The following is a 19,754-nucleotide window of genomic DNA, read 5'->3' on the forward strand; positions in this document are numbered from 1 at the left end:
GGATCAGAAGATTCTCGGTTTACGGAAACCAAGAAACTGTGTATGAGAGAGTGCGTAAGTGTATGAGTGGCACTTGTGCAAGCGGAGCAGGGACGTGCCAGCGATCAGAATGAACTGGAGTTTGTGCCAAGACTGGGTTTCAAGAGTGGCAGTTCCCATATGGTCTAGCGGTTAGGATTCCTGATTTTCACCCAGGCCGCCTGGGATCGACTCCCGGTATGGTAAGGCTTGAGTGCTTTTGCTTCTGTCCTTTTTGGCCAGCGGTCGGACTGCAGCTACCTTATAGGATGTGGTTGTGGCGCTGCCCCGTAAGCCTTCGATAGCTCAGTTGGTAGAGCGGAGGACTGTAGGTGGGATGATGGCAATCCTTAGGCTGCTGGTTCGACTCCGGCTCGAAGGACATCTTTTGCGCTCAGAGCCGCTTTCTTGCCTTCGCAAAGTGAGTTAACCACTCCTCAAAGTTCAGCATGGAGGTGAAAAGGAAGTTCCCTGACCGGGAATCAAACCCGGGCCGCGGCGGTGAGAGCGCCGAATCCTAACCACTAGACCACCAGGGAGGGTCTGCGTAAAGGTTGGCCTCAAGTCTAGCTGTGGGCCTCCACCCAGGTGTGCTGCAGCTGCTCTGACAAAAATAACTAACGTTTGCAACCTCCTCCTGGAAAAGAGAAAGTCTCAGAGCCTGGATCACAGTTCTTCTTGGGAGGGACTGTCACATGCTCGGTGTAAGAGCATCCTATCGACACCACAACTTGCCATGACAACAAAGCACAGCATGCGTTTTAGGAACTCCATGTTCACCGAGCCGTGTCCTCTTTCCAAGGACCATGCTAATGAGCACTGCTGATGCGCACTGGGCCAGTGGCGCAATGGATAATGCGTCTGACTATGGATCAGAAGATTCTAGGTTCGACTCCTGGCTGGCTCGTTCAGGATTTTTTTGCATTGCTCTCAGTGCAGTGTGGTCGCGGTTTGCCCCTGCCGGAGTTGTTCGGTTCTACTCTGGAGTGAATCGAGTTTCTGGGGCCGCCAGCACAGAGCCTGTGGGGTGCTCTCCTGGGTTCAAAGGCTGCCCCTACCGCTCTCATGTCTTGGTCCCGTACATCCCTCAGGACTTCCAGAAGAAACCAGTACAGCCACTCTCCTGGGTAGACAGCAGTGACAGCTTGTAAACCAAAATGTTTGCTGTGAGTCTAAGGCGTTCTACTGCAGCACAGATACGCATACGAAAAGCATACAATATTCAAAAACAAAGTGCCAACCTAAAACAAGATTGCAGTCAAAATGACCACCTCAGACAAGTGTGAGCAATGTTTCAGTCTCTGTTATACGTCGGCAAATATGCCACACAGTGCAGACGCTCATACTACTGAAAAGGAAGTTACCTGACTGAGAAAGGTATAAATAGAAATCGGAGCCTGCTCCAAACGACCTGGTCAGCCCCAAGTGGGCTGTAAAAACCTCCTGGAGTTTTCATTCATTTAATGTCTGGTACAAGACACTGCGTCCAACCAGTTATGTTTGAATGTCAAACCTACCCCAATCCTTAAACCAACCTCACAGTTTCCTGCTGTGTTTTATCAACCTCCCAACCTACCCCAACTCTTAACCCAACCTCACAGTAACAAACCTCCATGTGGGTTTCATTGATTCAATGTCTCGTACATGGCACAGAATACAACCTATCGCAGTTTATTAAAATCACACCTACCCCAGCCCTAGGCCCAACCACACGGTAACCTGCTGTGTTTTATTCAATTTTACTCCTACCCCAACCCTAAACACAACCTCAGAGTAAGCAGTTTATATATTTTTTTTATTTTTATGAATGTCTACTACAGCTACATCAATCGCAAACCCAGCCTACGTGCGGTATAAGTGCCTACCACTTAGAGGTCATCCAGCCGACTTGCAGTGTAATCTCCTCCACTTGTAGGTCTCTGAGCTGCAGCAACACCTAAGGGCTCTGACACACAGACACAAAAGAAACCATTGCTTTTAACCTACTCTTGGAGAGGAGAGAGTCTCCGACCCTGGATCTCAGGTCTTCTATGGAGGGACTGTCAGGAATCCTGTAAGAGCATCCCATCCACACAACCTCTTGCCATAAAAACAAAGCAGAATGTGTGGTGAAGGAACTCCGGGTTGACAGAGCCTTGTCCTTGCTTCAAGCAAAGTGCTAACAAGGTGCTGAACAGAGTGACGGTGGCACAAAGGTTAGCGCTTATGACTACGGATCAGAAGATTCTCGGTTTACGGAAACCAAGAAACTGTGTATGAGAGAGTGCGTAAGTGTATGAGTGGCACTTGTGCAAGCGGAGCAGGGACGTGCCAGCGATCAGAATGAACTGGAGTTTGTGCCAAGACTGGGTTTCAAGAGTGGCAGTTCCCATATGGTCTAGCGGTTAGGATTCCTGGTTTTCACCCAGGCGGCCCGAGTTCGACTCCCGGTATGGGAAGGCTTGAGTGCTTTTGCTTCTGTCCCTTTTGGCCAGCGGTCGGACTGCAGCTACCTTATAGGATGTGGTTGTGGATCTTCCCCATAAGCCTTCGATAGCTCAGTTGGTAGAGCGGAGGACTGTAGGTGGGATGATGGCAATCCTTAGGTCGCTGGTTCGACTCCGGCTCGAAGGACATCTTTTGCGCTCAGAACCGCTTTCTTGCCTTCGCCAATTGAGTTAACCAATCCTCAAAGTTCAGCATGGAGGTGAAAAGGAAGTTCCCTGACCGGGAATCAAACCCGGGCCGCGGTGGTGAGAGCACCGAATCCTAACCACTAGACCACCAGGGAAGGTGTGCGTAAAGGTTGGCCTCAAGTCTAGCTGTGGGCCTCCACCCAGGTGTGCTGCAGCTGCTCTGACAAAAATAACTAACGTTTGCAACCTCCTCCTGGAGAAGAGAAAGTCTCAGAGCCTGGATCACAGTTCTTCTTGGGAGGGACTGTCACATGCTCGGTGTAAGAGCATCCTATCGACACCACAACTTGCCATGACAACAAAGCACAGCATGCGTTTTAGGAACTCCATGTTCACCGAGCCGTGTCCTCTTTCCAAGGACCATGCTAATGAGCACAGCTGATGCGGACTGGGCCAGTGGCGCAATGGATAACGCGTCTGACTACGGATCAGAAGATTCTAGGTTCGACTCCTGGCTGGCTCGTTCAGAATTTTTTTGCGTTGCTCTCAGTGCAGTGCGGTCGCGGTTTGCCCCTGCCGGAGTTGTTCGGTTCTACTCTGGAGTGAATCGAGTTTCTGGGGCCGCCAGCACAGAGCCTGTGGGGTGCTCTCCTGGGTTCAAAGGCTGCCCCAACTGCTCTAATGTCTTGGTCCCGTACATCCCTCAGGACTTCCAGAAGAAACCAGTACAGCCACTCTCCTGGGAAGATGGCAGTGACAGCTTGTAGACCAAAATGTTTGCTGTGAGGCTAAGGCGTTCTACTGCAGCACAGATACGCATTCGAAAAGCAGACAATATTCAAAAACAAAGTGCCAACCTAAAACAAGATTGCAGTCAAAATGACCACCTCAGACAAGTGTGAGCAATGTTTCAGTCTCTGTTATATGTCGGCAAATATGCCACACAGTGCAGACTGGGCTAGTGGCGCATACTGTCACCTGTAAGTTGTGGTTATTCTTGGTTACACCGGCCAATCACGTTCTGAGTTGGAACCAAGATTTTTTTTAATTCTTGGTCATGCTGGCCAATCACGTCCCGAGCTGGAACCAAGATTCACCCTATTCTTTGTTAAGGCAGCCAATCGTGTTCCGAGTTACAATGAACGCTATGGCCAATCAGAGCCCTTATACCATTCAAGATTTGTACTGTTATAACAGATTTCGTTGCAGATTAATTCAGACAACAATTGCAAACTAAGTATTTTTATAACAAGTTGGTTTAAATGAATAACCATTACAGTAACGTTGAATAATACACTGTTAAAAATTGTCCCGTTAAAAAACAGTAAAATACTGGCAGCTGCAGTTGCCAGCAATGTACTGTTATTTTACAGTATGTTGCTGTAAAAATACATGGGCTACATTGATTTACACAACACTCAAGTGAACTCATTTTGCTCACTGAAAGCAACTGCCTCAACTTGGTCAACTGCTGAATGAGTTTATGAGGTAATGTGCTATATATGCTTAGAAGCATACTTATAATGATAACTTATTTTAGTTAATTAGAAAAGTTCGGTTTAACTCTAATGTCTTATTTTTCACAACAGCACACATACATGTAAATCTGGAATCACCAGAGAGATTCTGACTGCATCAGCAACTAAACAGCCACTATCTTTAAATAGAAAAAAACCATGCAGAATAACATCAGCAGTTCATTGTTCATCTTTAACTCATACACTGGCTCCACTCTCCTCCACAACGGTGACAGACAGAAGAAATTAGCTTCAGGTCTTACAGTAAAATACTGTTTTTTCCTTGATTTAACAGTAATCTACTGGCAGCTGTGGTTGCCAGCAATATACTGTTTTTTTACAGTCTACTTCCGTAGTTTAAGTTAACAGTATATTACTGTTAAAATACATTTTACACTGTGTTTTTACCTCTCACACCTTTAACCCTTTAAACCCCAGAGCATATACTTCAGTTTTTATTGAAGTGTCCACACTACTGAGTGTTCAAGAAACATGTAGCAAAGCTGAAGTAAATTCATTAATTAACTGACTAATTAAATGATAATGGAAGATTAACAATGAATAAATGAAGAAATAGTGAAGGGAAAAAACAAGAACAGAACATACAAAACTTTAGTCACAGCTTTATAATGAAATAACCTGAAGAACAACAAATGATTAAATCATTTAAATGATCAGCGGATGAATAAACAACTCTACAAACATCATCACCAGCTACACTTATTACTTAATACATGTATTTTTGTATAACATCTACTAAAGTTCTTCTTGAGAAAAAGTTAAAGTTTTACGTCACCATCATGGAGAACAGAGTTTGCTTTAGTTGGGCTCTTAGCCCTGTCATTTTTATCATTTATATATCTTGGCTGCTGCAATTGTTAAGAACTTAGTTTATAAAGCTCCTTTGTTGTGGCAAGCCAGCCAAAAACCTAAATAAGATCTGGTGATGTTCATGTTGCTATTAAATGGCAGAGTCTGTTCTCATTTCGTTTAATAAAATTTACTGCTCCTATTCAATGTTAAATCTATTGTTTTACATTATATGTATATAAATATATGGCAATGATTTCTGGAAGTTTTTAAGAATATCTTGGACAATAACACTGCTCTATGGTGTAAATCGCACTCAAAGAGACATCAATAATCAGCATATGAACCTCAATAATGGTGAAAACAAATTTAACAAAATTTAACAAAATTAACAGTTTAACTCACAAACAGGCAACTGAAAGTCTAAACATAAACAACAGCAGAATAAAACACAAATAAAGAAAACTGTTAGACCATTATACAACATTTATTTATACCGCAATGCATACTGGGATATTTGTACAGTGCCACTCCCAGCATGCATTGCAGCATAAAACATTTGAGATGTTACCATTGTTGAGATACAAGGTCAGATTCATGAGGTCTGAGTGTGTATTTGTCATAACTGAGCTGTTTTTGTATGTTATTTCTTAACTGTTAAGTAATTATGGAGATATCTTTTCTGTTTTGTTGGACTATTTCTCACTTGCCTCAGTCCACCCCAATTCAATAATCGGTCAGGAGTCAATTAATCAAAATCAATGAATTTATTTATCGAGCATAAGTGAATAAAGCGAAGGTCAGGATCCTGGGCTTTTGAAGAACCGTCAGCCAAGCAGTCTGGATGTCCAAAAGCTCTCGAACTCTCTCGACTCCCTCCTTTTATCCATCAGCAGCGTTAAATCTTTTTGGCCACTCCTCTGATCAGTTACCCCCAATCTCTATTGTTGCCATCAGCTGTTTTCAGGCAGAATCATCTCTCAAAAGTCTGTGGTCTGCACACACAGATACCTCTGCACACAGAAACAAAAGGGCAGGTGAAAGTATCACTTCTCCTTGACATACTTGACACTACTGACATCTGGGGTGCAGCAAGCAACTGTAGCAAAAAATCATCAAAACACAGCTGAGCATCATAACTTCCTTATAGAATTATCAGGATAATATCAATTTTATTAAAGCATCATACATCATGCATACACAGAAAGCAGTATAAAAATGCTGCATCTATCACATCAGCTTTTCCTCCTAGTCCTGTCTATGAACTCTTGACCTGTGTATGCACCCATCTAGGGGAAGCACTTTTGCAGATCTGTCTCCAGCCAGCACCCACACACAGCTCTTGTGGTTTTAGCAGTTAGTTAGAAACGCATTATTACAGGGGTTAAGTAGAAGTACGCTATATCAGGAGACATCATCATATCTGACAAAAACACATATTGTAAATTATGAATAGTGAGGCAAATGGGAGTATATTCCTCCAATAGCAAATATATATCAAAAGAAAAGAGTGATTAGTAAGACAATAAAGCAATATTTTCCTCATCTGCTCCAGTTCTCCTTTCTGTATAGAAAAGTCACACGTCACAGCTGCAACCCAAACAGGGACTTTCTGCAAGACTTGTTTGTTAGAGATTTAGTTATTTGACATTATAGGTGTGGAAAGTTCCTGTCTCATTTTAAGGTCAAACAGAATGTCTCATCATATCATTGCGTGGGCTCATTAGATTATCATGGTTCAAGCAAACACATGCATTATAAGCATGAGCACATATATATCATTCAAAAGAAGCATTAGACTATAGTTTTATTCCTTCACTCTCCAGTGTGGATCCTCATGTGGTGATTAAGGGATGAAGATTGGCTGAAACTCTTCCCGCATTGAGTGCATGTGATTGGTTTCTCTCCGGTGTGGATCCTCATGTGTAGATTAAGGGATGACGATTGGCTGAAACTCTTCCCGCATTGAGTGCATGTGAATGGTTTCTCTCCAGTGTGGATCCTCATGTGGTGATTAAGGGATGACGATTGGCTGAAACTCTTCCCACACTGAGTGCATGTGCATGGTTTCTCTCCAGTGTGGATCCTCATGTGTTTATTAAGGTGTGCTAAGCAATTGAAACTCTTCCCACACTGAGTGCATGTGAATGGTTTCTCTCCAGTGTGGATTCTCATATGTCTATTAATGTCTGATGAGCAGCTGAAACTCTTCCCACACTGAGTGCATGTGAATGGTTTCTCTCCAGTGTGGATCCTCATGTGGTGTTTAAGAGATGAAGATTGGCTGAAACTCTTCCCACACTGAGTGCATGTGCATGGTTTCTCTCCAGTGTGGATCCTCATGTGTTTATTAAGGTGTGCTAAGCAATTGAAACTCTTCCCACACTGAGTGCATGTGAATGGTTTCTCTCCAGTGTGGATCCTCATGTGTAGATTAAGGTATGATGATTGGCTAAAACTCTTCCCACACTGAGTGCATGTGAATGGTTTCTCTCCAGTGTGGATCCTCATGTGTATATTAAGGTGTGATGAGCGGTTGAAACTCTTCCCACACTGAGTGCATGTGAATGGTTTCTCTCCAGTGTGGATCCTCATGTGAATCGTAAGTTTGCTTTTGTTTGCCAAACTCTTTCCACACTGAGTGCAGGTGTAACGATTCTTGTCTCCCCTTTTCAAAATACCATCAGTCTGTAAATTCGATTTTTCCTCAATTTTGACATGATGTTCCTCCTCTTTACTCCCCTCATACTCTTCAAATAGGTCTGAAATAAAAAAAAACATTATTTTTCACCAAGTCTTAAAAACTCTCATCAAGAGCTGAAACGTGTAAAGACACATTGGCTACACACACTGTAATTTTGATGCACAATAAATGTAAAATGAATCAGATCATACTTAGTTTGGTCCATTAACGTGTACACATTTAAGCAGATTCAATTCAATTCATCTTTATTTATCTAGTGCTTTTACAATGTAAAATGTGTCAAAGCTGCTTAACAGAAGTTATAGTAAATTGAAACTTTCTCTGTGTTTCAGCAAACGAACCAATATTTGGGGACATCTTATTTTGACATATTCTGGGAAAATGCTTTGAAATAAAAAATAAATAAAAAACCTCAATACACTCTGGGCAAATTTACTCCCTTTTCGTTATATTCATGGCTGTTTTTTTCTCAATTGGCCTCTATTATAACAACATTTTTTTATTGCAAAGCCATGACAGCATATAATCATGCATTAATAATTGTTGGTGTTTTCTGTGATGACAGTCAACATTGTTTAATTGGTCTCCACCCATGGGATGGCAAAAAGGCAAATGGGTGAGAGTATAAAGCAGGGGTCACTAATCCTGGTCCTGGAGGCCCGGTGTCCCTGCAGAGTTTAGCTCTATCTTGCCTCAACACACCTGCCTGGATGTTTCAAGTATACCTAGTAAGACCTTGATTAGCTTGTTCAGGTATGTTTGATCAGTGTTGGAGCTAAAATCTGCAGGACACCGGCTCTTCAGGAACAAGTTTGGTGACCGCTGGTATAAAGGAAGAAGAGGAGAGTTGAAGAGGGCAGCATTATGTGGTGTGCGAAAAAAAGAGAAGTTGACTGAACTGTTGCAGTGCGGGGAAACGAGTAATGACACCGGGTCGAGACGAGCAGTGTAAACGTAATGACTGGCTGTGAGAAACAAAAAGTGAAAGTATGTATTGAAGCAACGAAGCAAAGACAGCTGTCTTGTTACTAAAGTGCTCGTGACGTCTGTGAACGAGTGCATCACCAAAGACTTCAGCGCAGTGAACACAATCAAATTATCGATTTATCTCACTCGCATGGAGTCAGCTGCCGACTCACCGGCTGGGTTCGTCAACGCACTCAATCTTCACATCCACACCTCCACATTCGCCATTCTCCACTCATTTCCCTTGAACCTCCGCTCTGTGGGTAAGAAGCAAAAGTTTTTGGGGTTTTTTTTTTGCCCAAATTCTTCTTTTATTAATTTTGTTTTGTTTTCTCCTTGTACTATTATTATTAGTATTATTTTTCCCCGTTTTCAAATCTGATGAATCTGTTGGCCTGAAATCATTTGCATTTTATTTTAAACTGCATTGTATTTAAATCAAATGAACATTTTCATATTAGTCAATAATATTACTGTTTTAATTTAAAAGCTGAATAAATATAGATTTACACACATTTACTCAAGCAAATAAACAATTAATGATGGGCTAAAAATCTGTAGATTTCTGCGGCAAAATCTGCGGAATTCTGTGTGCGCAGATTCTGGGTGGGCCTAATAATGAGCCATCAGACAGGTATGTGACTAACTGTACGTTCACACCGAAAGCGGCGAGGGCGTCAATGTAGCCGGAAGTCATTTATTTTCAATGAGAGCCGGCAGTGATAAGCAGCGAGGAGTGGCACGTCTTTGCGGGTGTGGGCGTCGAGGAGAGTTGAAATCAAGTCAGCTTTATGGTAATGAGCTATGACGCAGTTCGGCGGCAAGCAATCAGAATGTAGAAGTCCAACGCTTGAGAGGAGTCCAGAGAACACAGTTCTCCTGTGAACTTTGGTTTCGACCACAGTTGTTCCCAAGGGTTTATTTATTGTGGTCGCCAAATTTATAATTATTTGCAATGTTTCTCTACTGGAACATATTTTAAAATGTTACTGGCGAGCTACTGACGTGCATTAATGTTGTAAGTTTTTTTTTTTTTTTTCTTAAAAAAAACTGAATGTCATGCGACAATACAAAACAGTATTGCTGCTTCAGGATATTTTAGACATATGGACACACTGGATAATTAAGTGAAGCAAATCTACATCACATGCAACTTGATCTCTCATTGTTAAACAAATTTGACAATAAGTGAGCAACATTTTCACGCTAGAAAGTATGGTTTTATGCGGGAATGTAACTGATAAGATATGCTGCAACGGCCCCTTTAAATACGAGATCAATGTAGCGAATTTTGACGCTCTCGCCGCCACAGCTAAAGACAGGCAGCGTTGTCGCCAGGGCGGTCAGAGCGACCTTTGATGCACTCGCCACTTTCGTTGTGAACGTACAGTAAGGGGGAAAAAAAAGTTTATTTATATATATATTTTTTGATTGCAGTTTATTTAAAATATATTTAGTTATCACACAAAACAACTTGATACACTTGTGAGAGTCAGTAAACTGTATACAACTCTGTAAACTATATAAACTTACATATAGCAATTCTACTGATAAATACACTTTACGTATAACTTAAGGCCTGCACTGGAATTTACACGACACATTGTGTACAGAAGACACATTCAGAGCAAATCAACAATGTAAATATAAAGCGTGTGAGATAATAAAGGGTGTAAGGTTTGTAAAAGCGTGAGCATCACATGGTTTTAGCTGTGGTCCAGATTCATGAAAAATCTCAGAGCCTGTGGAGCCATGTCAGCATCAGTCTCTCTTATTCACATCTGAAATAAATAAGCAATCTGATTACATAAACTACATTATAAACATTTTTTTGATGTTCACTGATACTAGTACTGAATTTACCTGTTGTCATTGTTCGTGTACACAATAAAAACTAGACACTTAACAGATTCAATTGATGTATTGATCTGATCTGTACGATCAAAACTAAAAGTTTAATTCAAGTTCTTTTTGGCATTATGAGGAGAAGACGCATAAAAATGTGTACAAGCGATCTTCAACCCCCTTATGTAAGAGTCTAATTGTTGTTCTGAGATTGTATGTAATACGGTCTACAAACTTTTTGTGGGTGTTGAAGCTGGCCTCTGCTGATGAAACTGCAAACTATCTACAGTAAACTTTCTTGTAATTGAATCTCTAACTCCTGCTCTTCTTCGTCTGATTTTTGGGATAAAACTGTTGGTCCCCTGAACTCCATATAAAAGACAAAAACTTTTTGAACAGGCCTATCTAAAGGGTTAATGCTGCCAACTGATGATCAACAGTAAAAAATAACATGTTTTACCTCTTCCCAACAGGGAAAACACCAACAACCTAGAATCCAAGATTATTTGGTGTCATGGCTTTGTGGTTAAAAATGTGGTTATAATAGAAGTCAATGGGTTAAAAACAGCCAGGAACACAATGAAAGGGTGTAGGGCTGCACAATGAATCATTTTACTTTCACAATAACGATATTTGTGGCCCACAACCAATAATTAAATATTGTCATTATTTTACAGTATAAACACCAAGCCGTTATTTTAATGAGTGGAGTTTATGGATTGTAGCGCAACACAAGCATGAGGTGACTGTGTCTAGATTGCAAGTGTTTTTTTTTTTCGAGGAATGTAATGATGATCAGGTAGCCTCTGCTCCTGTTCAGTCCAAACTTCCCAAGGTAACACAACAAATCTCATTAACTACCTTAAAAACCATCTCAAAGTGGCTGTCATCAGTAGGTTATGCCGAGTTCAGCCTGCATGATTTTAAAAGTAGTCGTGTCACAGATGTTTTCACACTGCATGACTATCTGGGCAAGCGTTTCGTCGCTGCTTTGTTTACACTGCAAGATGGATCGGCGACAGGGACTTTCACATTGCATGACTTTACTATAGGAAGAATCGCAACAACTTCGTCCAAACTACGTCTCACAGCCAAAAACACGTAGTATATCTTTTGTTATTAACTACATAATGAGAAAGAAGCCTTTAATGGGGTAGAACATGTACATGTTTGCTCACCTGGGTTTAAAGGGAATTAGCCATTTCTCCTCAACGTTGATAAAACTAATTTCTTTCTGTATGAAACATCAAACAGACACGGTTGCTCCTGTCTAACTTCCACTAGTTTTTCCTCCATTTTGTGGGTCCAAATAAACCGAAAAAGAGCACTTTTAACTTCTCCCCCAGCCTCCCGCTGGCCTGCAGCAGGTATACACACACGCACACACAAGTGAAAGCTGCTCTCTCATTGGCTGTAGGCGATCGCTGATGTTATTTTCAGTCAAAACTCAATTAACACGGCATGATTTGAATCGCCGACAGCTCCAGATATTTAGCATGCCAAATATCTCACACGCATCGGTGACTCATCGGCGATTCTCTCAGATCGCGTCTTTGAAAGTTCATAGTATACTTTGTGATTGTCACTCACGTGCATGAGCACCGATTTGCCTGTGATTTCAGGCATTTGTCTGCGATTTCTCAAAACCTGTGGGCGAGCCAAAATCGGGGCTAAAATCACGCAGTCTGAACTAGGCATTAATGAGCTCAGGACAAATCTGTTTTGCATTTTTCTATGCATTACTAACATTACTAAACATATTCGCAGAGATTTAGCCATTTTTTCCTGACGCGTTTGCCAGTCATGTAGACAGAAGACACAATCCAATTGTTTCAATGAAAAATAAAAAGTCACTGTGGCCCTGTTCACTACGTCAGATCATGCAATTTTTATTTTCTTTTTAAATCTTGACTTGTCGTTGGTAGCAAATGTGCCAGACTATAGGTAGGTTGCTATATATATATATATATATATATATATATACATACATACATACATACATACACACACACACATTGCTATATATATATATATATATATATATATATATATATATATATATATATATATATATATATATATATATATATACATACATACACACACACACACACACACACAGACAGTTGAAGTCAGAATTATTAGCCCCCTTTTAATTTTTTTTTTCTCTTTTAAATATGACCAAAATGATTTTTAACAGAGCAAGGAAATTTTCACAGTATGTCTGATAAAATTTTTTCTTCTGGAGAAAGTCTTATTTGTTTTTGCATGTTACACTTCAATTAGTACAAAATGCAGCAGCCAGAGTTCTGACCAGGTCTAGAAAATATGATCATATAACCCCAATTTTATCCTCCCTACACTGGCTGCCTGTTAAGTTTCGTATTGAATTTAAAATATTACTTCTCACCTATAAAGCTCTAAATAATCTAGCTCCTGTTTATCTAACCAACCTTTTGTCTTGCTACAAACCAACTTGCTCTTTAAGATCTCAAAATTCAGGGCTTCTGGTAGTACCTAGAATAGCAAAATCAAGTAAAGGAGGTCGAGCCTTCTCTTTCATGACTCCTACACTCTGGAATAGCCTTCCTGATAACGTCCGAGGCTCAGACACACTTTCCCAGTTCAAAGCTAGATTAAAGACCTATCTGTTTAGTAAAGCATACACTCAGTGCATCACCTAGCGGGTTCCACACAGGCTTCTACATCTTGCTTATATACACTATGAACAGCAGCTACGCTAATTATTTTCTTTAATCTCTATTTTCACCTGGGGATACTCATCCCGAGGTCCTCAGATTATGCGGAGTCACTGATTGGATCCAAGACCAGCGACGAGATGATCCCAAGGATTCCATATCCGGTACCAGGCCATATCCTGAGCTGCTGCTGCGCTGATGGTCGTGGGGAGTGGAGAACATGAGTCTGATTCCAGCGACGCTCCAGGGACAGACGAGTATTCGCTGAGGCCATCTTCCAGCCTAAACCATGGCGAATGAAGCTCTGCACAAGACTTTTGGCCAGCGGAGAAATTAAAATGGTTGTGCCCAACTGAGTCTGGTTCTCTCAAGGTTTTTTTTCTTCACTCCCATCAGGTGAAGTTTTTTTTCCTCTCCGCTGTCGCCACTGGCTCGCATGGTTCAGGATTGGTAGAGCTACGCATCTATGAATTGGCTCTTCAGTGTTTGAACTCTCAGTAATGATTAAATCACACTGAACTGAGCTAAACTGAACTGAACTTAAACACTAAAACCTGAACCACACTGTTCCAGTTACTATGACCATTTATGTGAAGCTGCTTTGACACAATCTACATTGTAAAAGCGCTATACAAATAAAGCTGAATTGAATTGAATTTTATTTCGGCTAGAATGAAAGCAATTATTAATTTATTAAACCCATTTTTTTTTCCATTTTTTTTCCGACAATCTACAGAACAAACCATCATTATACAATAACTTGCCTAATTACCCTAACCCGCCTAGTTCACCTTATTAACTTAGTTAAGCCTTTAAATGTCACTTTAAGCTGTATAGAAGTATCTTGAAAAATATCAAGTAAAATATTATTTACTGTCATCATGGCAAAGATAAAATAAATCAGTTATTAGAAATAAGTTTTTAAAACTATTATGCTTAGAAATGTGCTGAAACAATCTTCCCTCCATTACACAGAAATTGGGGAAAAAAATAAACAGGGGCGCTAATAATTCAGGGGGGCTAATAATTCTGACTTCAACTGTGAGTGTGTGTGTGTATGTATGTATATATATATATATATATATATATATATATATATATATATATATATATCTAATTTTCAATTTGTTTGTTTTTTAAATATTATTTTAATCTCAATAAACAACTTGCAGACAATAAAAATGCATTTTATTTAAAGGCGCCTTTCATGACGCTAAAGGTCACCGTACAGGACAGCTAGAACAATCAGTTCAGGTAAAAACACAATAAAAATAATAGCAAAAACAAAACAATACAAACTTAGCAAATTTAGCATATTTAATATTGGGGCTTCCACGATTTTTGACATATTTTAAACCAGGGTTTCTGCAGGTTTCACCAAGTTAGATTAATTAAACCTTTATGATAAATAGAGTTAAAATGACCTTTTTGAATGAAAAGTTGAAAGTTGTATTGAGATGGATTGTTGGTGAGTGTATGGGTTTTGGCGAGATTGAGTAGGAAAACATGAACAAAGAAAAATTAAGACCTTTAAAAAGAAAAGGTTTAAGACCTACAACACAATATTTCAGTAAATTTAATACTTTTTAAGGCCTGAAATTTGGATTTAGGAATTTACAACGTTTTAAGACCCCCGTGGAAACCCTGTTTAACACAATAGCCCTGTTAATTAGTTATTATAATAATGATTTAATTCTAACTCAGATACTATCTGTGAGAACTAGTAACAACTACTAGAAAAAAGTTTAAACCCATAAAGTTGATGAAAAAAAGGGAATTTTGATCACCGTGACATATTAGTACAAAGTACTAAGCCAACATTATCACTGTAATGGCAGATATCTTCTATGAGAATACTGTAGGTCAAATATCGTCAGCTCAATTAAACTTCTCTAAATGTACTGTTTTTTTTTATTTTATATAGCGCCAGTGCTCAAGGATGCTCTACAAACAGAAGGAGAACTAGAAAAGCAATAACCTTAAGAAGGTAGATAAAATGGAAGACTAATAATACATAAAAATAATGATAAAAAACATGAGAACAAGTAACAAGAAATAAACTCAATCCTCTTTCAATGAGTGCTAATGTGCATATAAGAGAACTAGGCAGCACACTCAGGGCTGTAAGATGGATTTAATTTACTATTCTTAATATTAATCTGAATGAGGATGAAATGACTGAGTTGGTCTGTGAGAGTGAAAATCAGTAAATATCATTTAGGATATCCAACCTGTTTGTTCCTGCAGATCTTCCTGTTTGACTGTGAATGTTTCTTCAATCTTCACATCTTCACTCTCCTCTTTAATGAACGCCATCTTTATAACAGTGTGGAGATCAGTCGCTTCAGCAGGAGTTTTTCTCTGTGTTTGGACACTTTATCCTGTTTAAAATGAACAAAACAATAAAAATGTCCTGTTTAAAATAAATAAAACAATGAACAGAAACAAAATAACTTCTCTTCAACACTTGCTTCAACAGTTTCTTTATATGAGAGTCATTAACAAACAGAAATCAGATAAGTCTGATCAAGAAACAATATCCACTGATCAGCTGATTAAAACTAGTACTCCATTTCTTATATATAGTGATGTAATTTTATAATGGAATGACATTGTGCTATTCAATCAATTAAACTTTCATTAAAACACTTATTACACACTTTTACTTTATTCAAGTATCTTCTTAATTGTTTTGTTTGCTTTATTTATCTTATTGTCTGTTTATAGCACTTTTTAGCACAAGACAAATTTCCTCTCCGGAACAAAAGGTTTATCCTATCTTTATTCAAAAAATAGACCTCATTACTGTAAGTTTTAGTAAACAGTATTACTTTGTATAAGGGTTAAAATAATATTGTCAACAGGTACATAATTTAGCACTGAATAAAAACACTGAAACTTTAATCAATCGCTTTATATAAGGCTAAACGCTTTAAAACAAACCTTTCTCCAGTTGAATCACAGCGCGAAAGCGGCGCAGGCTTATGACGTCGCAAGTCACGCCAAAATAAAAGTCTTTTTTTTTTTTTTTACCTTTTTTGCCACTTACTCTTAGTCATGAGTCATGACTTATTAGGGACCGAGCACCGAAACGGTGCGTAGGCCCTATTGGAATTGCTCCGTTTATTATTAGGGACCGAGCACCGAACGGTGCAAGGCCCTATTGGAATTGCTCCGTTTATTATTATTCTTCTTCTTCCGCGGAATGAATCGCGGTTTTAAGGGGCTAAACATGCCCGAAAACTCACGCAACTTTGCACACGCCTCAGAAGTGGCGAAAATTTACGTTTGTTATGGGCTTCGGAAGTGGGCGTGGCAAAATGACTCGACAGCGCCACCTAGAAAAATGAAACGGACGAGCCCCCGATCCACGAATCACGCACATGCACGAAAATTGGCACACACCTCTAACATGCCAAAACATACGAAAAAGTCTCTTGGAGCCATATCTCAAACCCAACAGGAAGTCGGATATTTTTGACTTCCTGCGGCGAAAAAGTGGCGTTTTTGCCATTTCCAGGCGTTGTATTTTAACGAACTCCTCCTAGGGATTTTATCCGATCGACACCAAAATTGGGTTTTGTCATCTAAAGGCCTTGGCGATGTTAAATTGCGAAGCTTTAGAGTTTTCATCGATGGGCGTGTCCGTGGCGGCCTCGCAAACTTTGACGATTCGCCACCAAACAGGAAGTCGTTATAACTCAGGCATGCATTATCAGATCTGCCTCAAAATTCACACGCTTGATAAGCGTCCTGACCTGAACACGTTTACATGCCACTATTCAGATACAGTTACAGCGCCACCTGCTGGCCACAGGAAATGACATGATTTACGGAGTTATAAACTCCTCCCACAAATTTTATCGTATCAACACCAAAATTGAGTGGTGTTATCTTAAAGCTCTAGCGATGTTATATTGTGAAGATCTAGAGTTTTCGCAGAGGGGTGTGTCCGTGGTGGTATGACAAACCTCAACGCTTCGCCATGGAACAGGAAGTCCTTATAACACAACCACACAATGTCCGATCTGCCTGAAACTTCACATGGTTGATAAACGTCATCTCTTGAACACATCCACATAACTATATTGAAGTGGGCGTGGCAAAATGACTCGATAGCGCCACCTAGAAAAATTAAACGGACGAGCCCCTGATCTACGAATCACGCACATGCACAAAAATTGGCACACACCTCAAACATGGCAAAACATACGAAAAAGTCTCTTGGAGCCATATCTCAAACCCAACAGGAAGTCGGATATTTTTAACTTCCTGTGGCGAAAAAGTGGCGCTTTTGCCATTTTCAGGCGTTGTATTTTAACGAACTCCTCCTAGGGATTTTATCTGATAAACACCAAAATTGGGTTTTGTCATCTTAAAGCCTTGGTGATGTTAAATTGCGAAGCTTTAGAGTTTTCATCGATGGGCGTGTCCGTGGCGGCCTCGCAAACTTTGATGATTCGCCACAAAACAGGAAGTCTTTATAACTCAGGGATGCATTATTCGATCTGCCTCAAAATTCACACTTTTAATAACAGTCCTGACCTGAACAGGTTTACGTGCCGATATCAAGTTACAGTTATAGCGCCACCTGCTGGCCACAGGAAATGTCATGTTTTACATTGTAACAAACTCCTCCCACAAACTTTCCCGTATCAGCACCAAAATAGAGTGGTGTTATCTAAAAGCTCTAGCGATGATATATTGTGAAGATCTAGAGTTTTTGCAAAGGGGCGTGTCTGTGGTGGCATGACAAACCTCAACGCATCGCCATGGAACAGGAATTTCTTATAACTCAACCACACAATGTCTGATCTGCCTGAAACTTCACATGATTGATAAAAGTCCTCTCCTGAACACATCCACATAACAATATTGAGTCAGTCATAGCGCCAAAAGCTGGCAGAAGATAGTTTGGCTTGTAACTCGGCCACACAATGTCCGATCTGCCTGAAACTTCACATGGTTGATGAAAGTCCTCTCTTGAGCACATCTACATAGTAATATTGAGTCAGAGTCATAGCGCCACCTGCTGGCAGAAGGAATTTTGGCTTGTAACTCGGCCACACAATGTCAGATCTGCCTAAAATGTCACATGGTTGATGAAAGTCCTCTCCTAAACACATATACATAATAATATTGAGTCTTTCATAGCGCCACCTGCTGGCAGAATGTAGTTTGTCTTAAAACACAATCTCCACACTATCTCTGATCTGCCTGAAACTTCACATGGTTGATAAAAGTCCGCTCCTGAACACATCCACATAACAATATTGAGTCAGTCATAACGCCACCTGCTGGCAGAAGGTAGTTTGGCTTATAACTCAGCCACACAATGTCCGATCTGCCTGAAACTTCACATGGTTGATAAGATTTCTCTCCGGAAGACATCTACATGCCAATCTTAAGTCACAGTTATAGCGCCACCTGCTGACAGGAGGAAGTTTGGCATAAATCTGTGATTTTCTTAGATTTTTTTTATATATTGGCTTAATATAATATTGTTCGCTGTTCTCTGTCATTGTAAGGTCACCGGGCGGCGGTGAGCCCGGGTGCGAGGTCCCTATCATCGCTGCTTGCAGCTTTAATTCTTCTTCTTCTTCTTCTTCTTCTTCTTCTTCTTCTTCCGCGGAATGAATCGCGGTTTTGAGGGGCTAAACATGCCCGAAAACTCACGCAACTTTGCACACGCCTCAGAAGTGGCGAAAATTTACGTTTGTTATGGGCTTTGGAAGTGGGCGTGGCAAAATGACTCGACAGCGCCACCTAGAAAAATTAAACGGACGAGCCCCCGATCCACGAATCACGCACATGCACGAAAATTGGCACACACCTCAAACATGCCAAAACATACGAAAAAGTCTCTTGGAGCCATATCTCAAACTCAACAGGAAGTCAGATATTTTTAACTTCCTGCGGCGAAAAAGTGCAGTTTTTGCCATTTCCAGGCGTTGTATTTTAACGAACTCCTCCTAGGGATTTTATCCGATCGACACCAAAATTGGGTTTTGTCATCTAAAGGCCTTGGCGATGTTAAATTGCGAAGCTTTAGAGTTTTCATCGATGGGCGTGTCCGTGGCGGCCTCGCAAACTTTGACGATTCGCCACAAAAGAGGAAGTCGTTATAACTCAGGCATGCATTATCCGATCTGCCTCAAAATTCACACGCTTGATAAGCGTCCTGACCTGAACACGTTTACATGCCAATATCCAGATATAGTTATAGCGCCACCTGCTGGCCACAGGAAATGACATGATTTACGGAGTTACAAACTCCTCCCACAAATTTTATCGTATCAACACCAAAATTGAGTGGTGTTATCTGAAAGCTCTAGCGATGATATATTGTGAAGATCTAGAGTTTTCGCAGAGGGGCGTGTCCATGGCGGTATGACAAACCTCAACCCTTCGCCATGGAACAGGAAGTCCTTATAACACAACCACACAATGTCCGATCTGCCTGAAACTTCACATGGTTGATAAACGTCATCTCTTGAACACATCCACATAACAATATTGAAGTAGGTGTGGCAAAATGACTCGACAGCGCCACCTAGAAAAATTAAACGGACGAGCCCCC

At 40.4% G+C, this 19,754-nt stretch overlaps 3 protein-coding genes, 1 long non-coding RNA gene and 6 other non-coding genes across 12 annotated transcripts in view; 8 read left to right on the forward strand and 2 right to left on the reverse strand.

Moving 5' to 3' along the window:
* The window catches only part of LOC148682349 (uncharacterized), a 771,506-nt gene that overhangs the window by 115,836 nt on the left and 635,916 nt on the right, over positions 1–19,754 (forward strand). Inside the window, exons 2-3 of the long non-coding RNA XR_015942933.1 lie at positions 5,634–6,955; positions 7,123–8,392. This is a non-coding gene — a long non-coding RNA (uncharacterized LOC148682349). The remainder of the gene's footprint in view (positions 1–5,633; positions 6,956–7,122; positions 8,393–19,754) is intronic.
* The window catches only part of LOC141381810 (uncharacterized), a 203,854-nt gene that overhangs the window by 82,869 nt on the left and 101,231 nt on the right, over positions 1–19,754 (forward strand). The window lies entirely within an intron of this gene.
* Positions 1–19,754, forward strand: part of si:dkey-237m9.1 — a 110,754-nt gene that overhangs the window by 19,486 nt on the left and 71,514 nt on the right. The window lies entirely within an intron of this gene.
* Positions 314–400, forward strand: trnay-gua (transfer RNA tyrosine (anticodon GUA)). The gene is given in 2 exon segments: positions 314–350; positions 365–400. It is a non-coding gene; the product is annotated as a tRNA-Tyr (tRNA).
* trnae-cuc (transfer RNA glutamic acid (anticodon CUC)) lies at positions 486–557 on the reverse strand. The gene has a single exon. It is a non-coding gene; the product is annotated as a tRNA-Glu (tRNA).
* On the forward strand, positions 853–925 carry trnah-aug (transfer RNA histidin (anticodon AUG)). Its single transcript has one exon. It is a non-coding gene; the product is annotated as a tRNA-His (tRNA).
* trnae-uuc (transfer RNA glutamic acid (anticodon UUC)) lies at positions 2,385–2,456 on the forward strand. The gene has a single exon. It is a non-coding gene; the product is annotated as a tRNA-Glu (tRNA).
* Positions 2,545–2,631, forward strand: trnay-gua (transfer RNA tyrosine (anticodon GUA)). Its single transcript is given in 2 exon segments — positions 2,545–2,581; positions 2,596–2,631. It is a non-coding gene; the product is annotated as a tRNA-Tyr (tRNA).
* Positions 3,084–3,156, forward strand: trnar-acg (transfer RNA arginine (anticodon ACG)). The gene has a single exon. It is a non-coding gene; the product is annotated as a tRNA-Arg (tRNA).
* LOC137490983 (uncharacterized) overlaps positions 5,713–19,754 on the reverse strand; it is a 471,679-nt gene continuing 457,637 nt past the window's right edge. The window contains exons 1-3 of one of the 2 annotated variants that reach the window (XM_087250378.1): positions 16,118–16,147; positions 15,406–15,555; positions 5,713–7,722 (exon numbers count right to left, since the gene is read on the reverse strand). In XM_087250378.1, coding sequence (XP_087106504.1) covers positions 6,776–7,722; positions 15,406–15,490 — 1,032 coding nt within the window. In that variant the 5' untranslated portion in view covers positions 15,491–15,555; positions 16,118–16,147 and the 3' untranslated portion in view covers positions 5,713–6,775. Of the gene's footprint in view, positions 7,723–15,405; positions 15,556–16,117; positions 16,148–19,754 lie in introns of those variants that run through there. The other variant, XM_087250379.1, reaches the window with a different exon arrangement.

The sequence above is a fragment of the Danio rerio genome, chromosome 4 (genome assembly GCF_052040795.2).
Source record: "Danio rerio strain M-AB ecotype USA chromosome 4, GRCz13ab, whole genome shotgun sequence".
In the NCBI taxonomy this organism is placed as follows: Eukaryota; Metazoa; Chordata; class Actinopteri; order Cypriniformes; family Danionidae; genus Danio; species Danio rerio.